At 39.3% G+C, this 13957-nt stretch overlaps 1 protein-coding gene across 1 annotated transcript in view; it reads left to right on the top strand.

The window, feature by feature from the left end:
• Positions 1 to 13957, top strand: part of ephrinb (ephrin) — a 36354-nt gene that overhangs the window by 415 nt on the left and 21982 nt on the right. The window contains 1 exon segment of the mRNA NM_001078227.1: positions 11698 to 11981. Within this exon segment, the coding sequence (NP_001071695.1) occupies positions 11698 to 11981 (284 nt within the window).

Here is a 13957-nt window from a genome sequence, read left to right as displayed (position 1 = left end):
CGAGGGATATCTCTTTTGGTGAAAAGCGTTCATTTTACGAGAGTTCTTCAGTGTATTATTAATATCACCTTATTCCTTGTAGCAATAACGGCTGAAAATTAGTTCTCTGGTTCAAAAGTTAGCAACGAATTTGTTTGTTTTCGAGCGAAACTAGCAATTGTAGTGAATTGTACGTAAAGATAATCGACACCCGCATTGTTACGTCACAATAGTAATCTCGCGAAATTGCTGTGCGTTTGTTTTCGCAGTCGGATCGAACTGCAATTATTCGAAAGCTCCGCAAAATGCGAATGGACAAACATTAAGTTATTTCTTCCGCGCTAGAATACAGTCTGTGTAAGCTATCTTTATCTCGCTATTGTGCTGTTGCACTGAGCCGTTACAATCCTATAGAATGTACGGCCGATCAGCGACGTAAGGATGTTTCTGTACTACATCTTTACGGTGTTGGTACAGTAGTCTCTTGCAAGAATAACACGTACCAGTACCCCACCTGCGAGGCTACGTCGTAAAGTCCTACTCCAGCCATGAGTAATTCAATTTAAACCGAAACGTTACAGCAGTACGCGTGTTTTTACAAGGCATGAAACGACATGAGTGTGTAGAATACAAGTTAACACCTAGAGTGCTATGTAGACCCTTTGTTGGGCGGCCCTGAGCGCCTCAGGCTACAGTGGTGTTTGTATTGGCCGACGCTTCATTGTTTCACGGGGAAAAGGCATTCATTGGGTATCCTAACTAAAGGGCCTTGTTATAATAAAACCGCCCAATACAAAACACGAACAATTGAAGCCAAAATCATCTGTTTTATCCCATTATAAACCGACCCGCCTTTAAGTCGCAACTAGGCATTGTCTAAGCAGATATCGTGTTAATAAAACAGTTAATTTTACGTCGACTTTCGACTATGTGACCCAGAAGGCTACGTTCAGAATTTACTGCGATTACGTCATAATGTCAAAATACTTCCAGAATTTTCAATAGCAAAACAATAATGACTATTGTACGTTTCCATACATTGTGTGTTTGTTTGGCAGTTATGAAAACAATGAAACGGTCGCACCTGTTTTGTTGTTTAAAAAGTCAACCAAAATACCCAGTCGATGATTCGTTGTTATATATATCAGTAATAAGCCATCCTAGCCAAGTGTCTTATTGTTTAAAGTAAAACGGCGTGACTAACCCGGCCAGGTAGATCTGGTGAATGACTAATGTTAAGATAAAAGTTGAAATATTACTGTGGGGTCAGATAGATACCGTTAGCATATATTATCCCATATTTACTAATCATGTTCTAGCAATTCACAACGCCATTTTAGTCGTAAACATACGGTTATATAATTCTGTAAATGTTCTTTGACTAACACCAAATGGTCAATAAAATTGAATGAAAACATGTCCCATCTTACCCCAACCTATTATATCACAAAATATCGTTTCATTTTGTAAACTCCGGGTTAGTTTCAATAATGTTTCGAACACCTTAGTGTCCTACATTAATTTCATTCACGTTATTTCGTGCTCACTATAGCGGAACGGTAAAGTCACGCACCGTGACGAAGACGATTTTACGTCATATTTAAATCGAGCTTAATGCCTCGCTATGATACATTTTACTTTGTTTGCGTAACAATGAAAGTGATTTTAAAAGCATCTATATATATTCAAACTCGTGGCGTTGCATCATAATAGCGATCGTTGCTTATAAATGAAAGGCCGGCATGGTGGTTTACTCATAATGGCAACTGAATGAAGTTGTCCTGTTTTCGAAATTACCGAATATTTCATTGTTCTTGTTCGATTTTCTTTTGTGCTAATGGCAATGAACTAAAACTTGCGGTCGAACAAATGGCCGAACAGCCTGCTGCTCCAATGCGGCTAATTAAGAGGATTTACGCCCTGCACTAGAGCCATATGCTGCTCTGTTGTTTGACATTGATAGACGTTTTATCGCTTAGAGTGCTTAATACGAGCCATGGAAAAGATGGCCGAACGATTTCATTATAAATGGGTGAGGTCCTTGTTATAGGACCTAGGATTTAGCCCAGATTTGGGCCATTACCCAACACCCCGAAACAGTCACACGATACAGTGCATTCACAATTTCCATTCTCGTCTATCACGTAAAGTTCCCACTATTGTCAAACGTATTATACCCTAGCCAGCGATAAGGACTAGTCGGTTGGGTTTTAAAATACGACCCAAACTTCGGGACGTGGCAACCTTGACAATGAGACCGTTGGTGTCCTGTTGCGCCCTGCGGTCGCGAATTATTTATCAACGGCCTTATTCTGTACAAAACCCAGCATGCTGAGAAGTACCGCAGACGCATAGACGCCCTTGCTAGACTGCCCAGCGCCGTTTACGTTGGCTTGCATTTTTCTTCCGTCTGTTTTCGGGATGGGAAAATTCGAAAGGTCGTCTGTGTGACGTATTCATGACGTCATGTTTTGTGTTACCTATGCTACCAGGGATAATGTAAAACACATTTTTGGCTTATTTGGTATATTTATCGTTATATATACAGCAGGGTGAAAGGCAAAAGACATTTTTTATAATATCTATGTGTCGAATTCGGAAGCAAACAAAGAATATTGCCACTCTAAAAGACGTTGTTCATTGTTATATCACAATTTGGAAATAAAGGATATCATGTGCTAACGGTATTCCATTTTGCTCCTTAGTTCTAAACCAGATGAACCGAAAAATTTACTTTACATGACGTGGTAGCATTTATTCCACGCACGTCGTTAGTTTTCGGTTTTGCGTTTTCCGCCTTTGTGAAATGTACCCCAACTGTCTCGGGAATCTATATTGATTTGCCCTGGTGTTAACGCAGGTAATCTGTCTTGATTTTTTAACCTTTACTTTGGGAAAGTATTTCACAGGTTTTCCTTGGCTTTGATGCAACTGCTTTTTCGGCGAGATTGCATTATACAACACTATATACACTTGTTAAGTGTAAATTTACAAGCCCGCCATATTTCACAACGCAGTAAAACTATTTTCTTAGGCGGATTATCTGATCTCACTCCAATATAACTAAACCATAAAAACTCCAAAACATTGCAGCGTTATTGTGTACACCAATACGCTTTCTTATATCAAAGACATTTGTTTTTATGAGGCGTAGATCTTAACTTTTCTGAGAAAAGTTGCTCTCGCAGCGAGGCGCCTTCTTAAACGATTAATGTTACCACATCACAGTCGGTATTGTGACGTTATTTGTCTCATCCCATTCGTTTGAAACATATTGGCGATAAAAGTTTGTTGTCTTTTCTGACTCAGAGTAAAAGCGCCAGGTATAAAAACCAGCGGTATGTTTCAAATGTAACAAAGTGGCCGTAAAGTATATTGACTTGGGAATTTTAGCAATCGGCAAAATAAAACCTTCACTCTGTCGTAGTTCTATATTCGCAGAGCAAATTGACAACTTTGTCACAAAAGTGTCGTTTATAGCCGTATGATGTATTGGCCATAATGAATTCCTTTGGATTGAACCGTAAATGATCGCACTGCGCTTTCTAAGAAACGTACATGTCGTATATATGTCGGCGCTACTGTTTTAGATGGGCAAGACGACAACACCTCACAATTATTTACTTCGCGTGGTACATTATTACCCCAACGATCAGAAAACGCGTCATAAAGGCAATTATTACGTACCACAAATCGAGCATGCGATGCAACACCGACGTTTCAAAGCTTTGTACTATTTTACCGTTTATTGCCTCATAACCTGTCTGCCAGCTTTTAAACGGTATTTGGTTTGCAAGAAAATGTTCACGGATCCAAACTACGTTGCTGCAGTATTACATTAAAGCTAAAATCGTTGCAAACGGGATTACGCTTCGCCTTTGTGGCTAATATGATTACTATATCTTATATTTCAGCAGTATTAGACACACCATCAATTTAGTGCCAATTAAACACTACGTTTGATTTAAACTAAGGTAAAAATATTGCAAAAAAAACAAAAGTGGCATCTCTCGTTAGAATAACTCGTTAATTTAAAAGTATTTCTCGATTGTGAAAACAAGTAGGATTGTGACGTTTGTCGCTTATGACATCAAAAGCAAGATTGTTCCCGAAGCTTGAGCACTCTTTTGGCACTCGGTACATCGATTCCTTAATCTACACAAGTGCAGCCTGCCCTTCTTAAAAAGAAAAAGCGTCAAATGACCCTCAAACAAACGCCCTTCACCACAGCCAGTAATAGAAGAAAAGCTAATTAAGCGAAGTAAACACGCAAGGAGTAGCGTTTTCAGCTACGAGTTTAACTACGCTGTATTATCCAACTTAAAGTGCTGGACACTTTGACAGTACCATTGAGTTTCGCGGTCATGCCAAGGTTAACTGGCGACTCAACAGCGAATTTCAACTTGACATAAAACCCACTGAGACTTGAAATCCTGATCGAAATGCAATTGCGACCTTTTGAGGAATTGAGTTGTTATTCGCACGGCATACGCCGATCGAAGCGCTCGCGTTTAATCGTTTTCAGTCAATACCCAATCACCCGCAATTAAATGTCGTCAATAGCATCTCTGGACGGGTAATATATTACTATGCGGGGTGTCGATATATTTCATATGGGATCCAGCTCGTCGAAAATCGCACGCTGCGAAATCCAATTACTAAAATCCACGGGTGGCAAGCATAGAAACTATCATTGAAACTTGGCTTTGTCTAAAATGTCTGTTTCGTAATACAGTTTATACGATAAAAATAAGGCAATACATACTGTTATAAAAACTGTATCCTTGCTGGTTGGGGTAAGAAGGACCTTATTTTCAATCTCTTTTATTGTCCCATTTGGTAGTAAACAAAGTGTATTTATACCCAGCATATTACCCCACAATAATATATTGAAGGTTAATTATATTTAACTCTACAAACATTTTTCTGGTGATTTAGTTCACGTCGTTATAAATAACGCTCTAGTACCGTATTAAATTACCATATGGAGTGTATTATGATTACCTTATATGCCTGGCAGCATTGTTTTATATCTCCTGGACTATAAATATATCGTTTAAAATAAACCGCATACATTCTTAACTGGAAGTCGTGTTAGTTTCTCTAAAAACCGCGATAAAGTTTGAGCGTCGTTTATGAAACGAAAACCAACATTAACTTCCGTCATTTGACTTAATGTTATTTTCCTTTGGCTAGTGCGCGCAATTTCGACTCCTTTTCGTATTATTTCAATGATTCGCAGAAGAATCGTGATCGTTTTGCTCATGTTTCTTAACACGGCGACGACAAACAAGAATAATTGGGCAGGGAAATGTACAAAACTATCAAGAAGGCTATTTTCTCCGCGAATTAATTGCCTGCTCCATAAATATCAAAGAAAATCCTATAATGACTGTTGCAATTAAGCAAAAAGCTAAGCGAACTCCGCTTGTAGGTTAATGTGCTTCTTAAGATGCGGCTTAACGCGTCGTCCGCTTATTTTGTTGCCTGTGTGACCTTGTATAGACAACTGTGACCTACTCTTACTGTCCAATAATTCACGTCCAACGCAAATAATTATCGGTTGTTTTCCTATTTCTATGGTTGCCGTGACGACGTTGTCATGATACCAAAGTCTCTACTTGGCAATGAAAATCTTAATTTGGCTCAAAAAATGTTAATTATCCATCTTGTAGTTTAGATGAAACTTTGTTGTTTTGAAACTGGTGATGCAATTTAAATTTCACCTTAAGAAATTGCTCACTTTAAAATTGTTCACAACGGTAGACTTACATGAGAAATAATTTTATTGAGTTATTTTTATTTCCGAATCACATGGTTTTTTCTTGAAAAATATACTGTTTAAATGCGCTAAAGAACTTCAAAAATTCGGTTAAAACCACATTTCTGTCAAATCCTTCCGTTAAACCTGCGTTCCACAAGACTCCTTGTAACTCAACGGATAATAAAACCGAACAAGTCCTTTATTTAATTATTCCCAATCCCAATGAGCCCTAAGAACTAATTCAGTTACGGGATTTGTGAAAACTGACTTATCTTTACTGTAATTAAGTCAACGCTTGCGAAGTTTGGTTTGTTCATTTTGTATTTATTATTGAGTTTTTAATCTAAATAAGTTTAAACGTTGCGCTTTTAAACAAAATTATTTCAAATGTTTTAACCTGGGGGATTGAAGCAACTATCGTTTGGCTGTTTATTCCCGTCGCTTCGGTAAATCATCTTAATATAAACTTTTTCATGTCATCATAATCGAAGAAATGAATAAAAAAATAGGTCGTGTTAAAAATAACTTGTTCTGTTAATTTAAAAGGCATTTGACAGTGTTTCCCGTTAATAACTTCCAGTGTTTCCACTTTTCACGAGCCATTATCGTATTAGTATATCGCATATGTTTCTAGGTCAAAATTGCCGCCCAACGTTCGTATTAAGTCAAGCTTAAGGAAATTCCCGACCAGCAGTGAGAATATGTGCCACTTATGATAATAGCCATAAATTACAGTCGTTCGCATTAAATTTGAGGTTACAGTTTTAGCTGGCTGGAAAATCGCAGCGTTTTCGCCACTTTCCCACAAAGTAAACTTAAAAAGTAAAGTTAGTTTATGAAACCAAAATTCCTTCTGCAAACTCTTGCGTGTAGCCTATTTATTTCCAGCATTGTAAGATTTCTATAATCATTTAAATACGAGCTGCTTGTCCAGGAAAATTGGGGAAACGAGAAAGTGAATAAAACTCATAATTTATCCTCAAAATTTTCGTATTAGTGACCAATTTGATATTAGTTTTCCTACACTTATCGTAGCCCTTGATCCTGACTGTTACGAGAATTGTCCCATACTCAGCACATTTCCCCTAAATCGCTCACCCGTATTATGACGTCAAAATGCACATGGTTAAGCGAGGCTTGTTATCTAATCGGATTTTAAGCGAGTTCCGTTTCCGTCTTCATTTAGCCGCTTATAATCCGGTGTACATTTCGTATAAGTTGCCCAATCCAATTTGCCCACTCGACCTACACATGCACGCATGTCGTGCCAACATATAGTAACAACTACCTTTAGCGGTTTCCTTGTTTAAAAATAGAACTAATGACCGTTTGCTGGCGAAGTTTAAAGACTTTCCAGGAAAACGAGTCTTTAAAACAAGTGTAACAAACCAGTGCATGCCATATGAGCTTTATTGCGGTAATTGTACCCTTGCAAGTTGCAGGCCTTTAAATAATTAATAGATATTGTACCGCCGCTGCATTTGTACATAATACAACTAAACAACGTACACTGCCATATAACATAACATAACTTTTATTTATTCCTTTCATTACGAAAGCAAAGTTCATATTGAATTAACAGCAAAACGACATTCGCCATAACACGTTCAGGATAAAATAAATGAATGAATGAGTATTGGGTAAAATATAGACAACTATATCAACCTAATCGAATGCAAGAAAAAGTATGAAACAACTACAACGTCTATGTTATGTGGGCAAAGTCATTGTCAAGGATCTGGGATTAAGGCCAAATCTGTTTTGCCACAATTACTATTATAAGCAGAATATTACATCCTTATAAGGGAGTAACGGGTTCTTGCTTACGTAAACGCAACTAACCGTATCGAAGTTTGGCCCACAGTTACGCACAGCACGACCAGCCAATGCGATAATTAGATGTTTACATTCGTGTGGAGCAATTATCTTAAAAGAGCAAACTCGAATAGTAAACAAACATTCAAATTTAGTGACGACATCAAATTTTACGTCATACATTGCGCAAATACTTTGATTCGAATCTTGGTTTCGATTCTCCTTGTGCCCCCTTAACCACAAAGCCCAATTCTCCATTCGATGTTTTTGTTTTCAGCGTGTATATATTTTGGATTAGCTGCCACGGTTTAGCACATGCTACTTCCGCCCCCTGCATTAAAGTGGGGCCAGGTTTAAAATAGAAACCGCCGACCAATTCAGGCAACGACCGGCAAAGGAACAAATGTTCTATTGATTCAGAAAACCTTGGTTCTACTCGCCTTGCACTACACGCACCACCTACAGTTCAAATATTAGCACCCAACACAGAAAATTTAATTTTCGCCCCAAGTCTTTGATTCCGGTGCGACAAACATGACAACAATAGGAAGACAGCTAAGCCGTTGAGAAATCGGAGTGCAAATATGTTCTAGTTCAACGGCGAAGCTTGCCATTCTATTCTTCGTCTGCCATTAGCGGAATCGCAAAAGCTGTTATTTATTTGACATTTATTGTCCGTAGGCCCCCACCATGCGAGTTAAGGCGGCGGGCTTAGACACATAAAGACCACCGTACCTGTATAAAACCCTGGCGACTTAACGCAAAAGCGGAACGAAATGACATTTTCTAAAACGGCATCGAAATGACAGCCAAGCTCGTAGTCGGAGCCAAGTTTATTGGAAGCAAACATGGAACGCGCGGCGGCCCCTGTTTCCCATTAGTCTCAATTTAACACCAATTTAGCAAGCCTCACTGCGCATCGCAGGAACCACGTAATTGAATTATGACGTAAAATGTAACGCTTGAATGGTCACGAAACTTTCGAAGCGTGGCAAACTCGAAATTGAAACTTTTGCCGTGGTGTGAAGATTCGTCGAAATATTTACTTTTGTTTCAAATGAATGCAGACACTTTTTCTTATATTTAGTCTATATGTTGTATGGTAGGTTGGTGTAAAATGGTCAATGTTTTTAATCTCTTTTATTGTCCCATTTCGTGCTAACGGTAACGGTATCCATTTTACCCAATAATACTAAGCGTAAAACCTCCCACGCAGCAACATTGGTATTTTTCTAAACACATATTTTCTTGTTGTTAGTATTAGAAGGCATTTGTTTTGGTTTAAAATCAATGCAGGTACCTGCAGTCCCTCCAACCCTAATCCCCCATACAAAATATGAAAGTAATCCGCTTATACGGTTTGGGAGGTGACGTGTCCGTCAAAGTGGCTGTGATTGCTGCGTGACAAGTGTTTGGCGACCAACATCAAGTTAAAAGCCTTCCATAATACGGTGACACGTAGCAGACCCTCGAGTCCGCATAAGTCGCCATTGTCGACAGATTAAAACGTCAGAGGCAGTTTCAAGCCGCTTTTATTTGTAAACAGAGTAGAACGCTAGACCGACCGTTCGCCATCATGTTTATAGAACTCGCTGCCGATTAGCTGCTGTTGTGTATGTACGTATTAATGTTTTCAAGCAAGTCTAACACTAACCATGCATGCCGGGTTAGCATTGCAACTTATGTTTACAATTCGTACATACCAACTCTATAGTGTATGGCATCATATAATCCACTCCTTCGAGCAAAAAGCACGTTCCGAGTAATAAAAGGCGCTCGTGCGATTCCCGGCTTAATTTCGTGCATTCTTTAGCTGAGCCCCGCCGCCTGTTCAACGTCAAACAATCAACATTGTGACTTGTGTCTGAGAATTTAACCCGCATTGACAGCAGGTCTTGGATTTGTCAAATGTCCCAGTTTGAGTTAAGCAAGATATCTCAACCCTTATCTTGAAACCTCTTAACATTTTAGCTAAGACGTCCAGCCCTATGGGACAGTCCAAGTACTGTGGGGTAAGATGGCTACCGTTAGCACATAATATCCCACATTTTATAATTGTGTTTTTGACAAATAATTCTGCTCCTTATTTGCGAAGATGCGCTTATGTAATGCTGTAATTTTTCTGTTTGCTACTAAATGATTTTATAAAAGAGACAAAAAAACGTGAACCACCTTATCCCACCTACTATGAGGCCACGAAGATTTTAAACTCATGGTAGTTACTCTTTTCTCCTAAAATGACGTAAGATAGAAACTGACGTCGTCTATAAAGCGGTGTATCTATTTCACAATTAAACCAATTAAACCCAAACTTGTATAACGGCCTTTTGGGTTTGGCTTAAACTTGAAATGACACAGATTTCTTTAATACACGGTATCTAGTCCACTTGTAATAATTACGGCTGTTTCGTCACGAAAAACTTCAGGTCTAGACTTATAGGCACTGCCCAATGACGACACGCTTTCAATTACGATACCCAAAGCAGAATACCTTGTTTAGGCTCCGGTAATTGTGAAAGTAAAAGACCACCTTTGACGCAAGGCATCGCAATCTAGTAACGTCGCAGTAATAATAAAATAACCACAGAAATTTATAATGTGAATACTTCACATGTGTGGCACTGGTCTTGTAAACCTTATAAGACCTTGCCCTAATGCAAACTATTTCCAATTCTAATGTTATAACTTGTATTAATTACTCTACAGTAAACGTATGTCCATAGCAGTAGGTTATTGTGAACAATGCTTTCAATCAATATTATCAACTCATTCGGTACTAAACAAAGAATATATACAAAATCATTTAACCGTATCCTCGCGGCTCTAAAAGAGCGTTATTAATTGAAAAAAACACGAAATTTAATTTTTTTTATGTGCTAATTTTTTTTTATGTGCTAGCGGTATCAAACCGCCATATAAGTTGTCACGCCTTATTTAGCTTTTACCCGCTACCAAAATCTTCATAGATCAAGGTCGTTTCGGGTTAGACTTCCTAATATTTGATTGACTTTCGAGGAATCGGAACCATAACCTTAAGCTTGTATACTGCAAGCAGGTACGAGCGTCATTGCGGGCGTCGTGGGACCAAAATCCAGCAATACTCGCCCGCATAAATAAACATAACGACAGGCGCACCGTCATAGCACCTGCCATGAGCTTCTAATCATACACGCGGTCTGTAGAGCGATGGTTTGACAGTTTCTTTACCGGATTAACGAATAGAAGTTTCTCTTCAACAAAACACTAAGAGTGGCAGAATTTCCACAACTTTTAATTCAAATAATACATAGGATTTATGTCGTATATAAAGTTCCCTTCAAAATCTCGTTTAGTAAAGGGATATATACCAAAAATAAAATTAAACAGCAAATATTTTATTTATCTCTTCGATAACAAAGATCAAAATAAGTAAAATAACGAAGAAAAGGGAATGAGCTGCCAAACGAAAGTCGTAGATCATCTGTTTTTCACCTGTTCGCCACGAAACCTGCTTCGTTGTGTTTAATTTCTTAATTCAAATCCCCACTAATCGCTAACACATGCAATTCGATACGGTTTCTTATTCGTGATAATCCCTAAAACTAATTATTGTTTTAATAAGACGAAATAAACAAGTAATTAACTTTTAAGCGCTGCCCAATGTTTAAACTAATCGTCGTCTCGAATTCCCACGCGTGGCGAAGGGATTATGACGTAATAATGCCATCTCGACCCTTGCCAACGTTTTCGATTGTACAAGGTTCGATAAACTCGTGAAATCGGCTAAGTATCGTTCCTTGTCTAATGGTAGTAATTAGCGTTACTTCATCGATTCCTGGTCATGGTAAACTAGCCTTGCGTATCAATCAATATATAAACTAGATCTTGGCCAAATCAATAGAACACGACAATAGCAAGTATTGGTTGGGAAAGTAAAACTAGTATTTGGGGATTGAGCCCTACCCAGTCTTTACGAAATACCCAGGATATATAGAAGTATAGGGTATCATGTCATTTACGTTTTGACGGTTTTCATTCTGCCCCACACACAGTATTGTAACTGTCCAAATTCTGGACAATCGAACTCCGTCAGAATATGACGCTTTCTGACTTACTATAGAATTCAAATAGACTTATAACCGAAAAATTGCATTTTCCAGATGGGATTCTGAGACGAGATTGATCAACGTAGCAATCAACGATCGTTTGGACATCATTTGCCCTCGAAGGGGAAGAGATGAGGGCGAGGAGTTGTTCTACTACAAGTTGTACCTTGTGTCCAAGGAAGATTTTAAAAGGTGTAATGCATCAAACAATGATAGACGTCGTCTTATCACATGCAATGTACCTGACCGGGAAAAGAAATATACGTTTTACTTCCAAGAGATATCACCCTCACCGTGGGGAATTGAGTTTCAACCAGATGAGACTTACTACGTTATATGTAAGTTGTGTTTCATTATTTATCTACTACGTGCACGTTAATAAGTTCCCCGCATTGGTATATAATAGAAATCCTAAACTAAGGGTGCTTCGCTTACGAGTTGCAACGAATGTAACTTATATAACCTTATCCCCACGACTCAAAAAGAGCGTTGTTAATTGTTGGGTAAATATGATTAGGAAAAATGAGATATTGCGTGCTAACGGTGCCTATCTTGTCTATGTATTATACCTAATTCTCAATACCCAGAGCATGTTTTAAATACCGTAACTTGGCTTATCGTTAAGTAGTTTAAACAGACAGCTAGCAATGACGTTTGAAATACTTTCCCTGTTGATGGTTCCACGTGCGTCGCTACATTGAACGAATAATCATGTTTATGGGACCGACAGTTTACGACACGCCGGTAGCACCCCAGGGGATATACTTAAATGAATCCCTATGCCAATCGATTGGTGCAGAGCCAGCAACAAATTGGCGGTTTCGGCACGTTTCAAATTAGCCTTCTCGCCTAAACAGTTGACGTAAATCGACGGGCATTGCAGTTTGGCAGCCACAGCATAGTGCTGCCCGTTGGATAGGCGCCAAAACCTGCATACAATGATACTGCGCTCTGGAAGGCCTATTTATCAGTCACAATTTTGCGCTCATGTATTTTTTAAAGCCAAGCAACTCGACGCGTTTTTAAGCTTCGTGTAAAACGATCTCTCGGGTTTGGCAGCATTCCTATACCGGCCACCCCTGTATTTTGACACGTCCTTCCGTTTCTGATGTCTTTTAGTCGATAAACCGGTAAGAATCCGAAAGCAGACGTTAACTCCATGCCGCTTTAAATTGGATTAGGGTCTTATCCACCATCGTTGCACTTTGTTGTAATACAAGCAATTGTTCCTTGGCAGTGATTGCATACACCCTATAGCACAGGCATATACTGTACACTTTACGTATATTCATATATCCAAGTATTGGGTATAACCATGCCTCAAGCAAATTGCCGGGACCAAGTAAATCGACCTTCCAAAATTGTCACCTCTACCTGCGGTTCACCTGCCTTGCGTGATAGGGGGCGCTTAAGGGATTTGTCAGCGATGCGTAGCCATTCCCTCGATGTCGAACTTGCACGAACGTCCCGTTCTCCGTTTTCCACGCCCCAATGCCAAACAATGTAATACACCCCAACCCATTGCGTGTACGTTCAACTCGCGTTCCTAAATACGTCGACCACCATCGGGTTACATTAATAACTCCCCAATTCTCCTTGCGTCAAATGCAGGTGCGTAGTCACGGCTCACTACGTTCAGCGGCAAATTTGTTGTGACGTATTTCAACGCATTTGGAGATTTTATTCTTCGTGGGTGAGGTCCTGCAGTGGGCACGCCATAGAACCGAAGATTTAGGCCCATCACCCTGACACCCAGGGTGTTTCAGCGCATTAGTGACCGCTTAGTTGAAGAAATGTCCGTTTAGTGCCTTGCCCAAGGATATAAATGCCTACAATTGCATTCAAAGATAGCTGTCTTTAAAATCACTTTCAGTCCTGCTCAGGCCGTATTTTCTGTGTCAGGGCCTCTCGTTTAAAATATTTCCTTCAAAGGTTTTAAGGTTTGTTTGACTATGTAACGTTGTCCCATATTATGTTTTGATGTCATCAAAACCTTGCTTACTGTCTCGAGGCCTCTGATCTTGCGTTTAAAGCTAGTTTCACCTTCAAGAACAAGTGTAGCGCTTTCCCGTATCATGTTTTGTTGGTTGTTAGTTATGGTAGGCCTCAGCGGATGCGGCTTCTGTCGGGGTGATATCACAGCTCTAAATTTGGGAAGGCACCCGCCACAGATGTTAGACCACCTAACATGACATAGCTCGATACGGAGAATGACTTGGGACCTTAAGGGGTCGAATTCCTACTAAGGCTCGCTAATGTTTGAAAAGCAGATCGCTATGTTTTCGTTGTTGTGTCTTTGGCGTTGCAGCCCCAA

The sequence above is a fragment of the Ciona intestinalis genome, chromosome 1 (assembly GCF_000224145.3).
Source record: "Ciona intestinalis chromosome 1, KH, whole genome shotgun sequence".
Lineage (NCBI taxonomy): Eukaryota > Metazoa > Chordata > Ascidiacea > Phlebobranchia > Cionidae > Ciona > Ciona intestinalis.
Note: the sequence above shows the minus strand (reverse complement) of the source record. Positions and strands in the feature narration are given on the sequence as shown.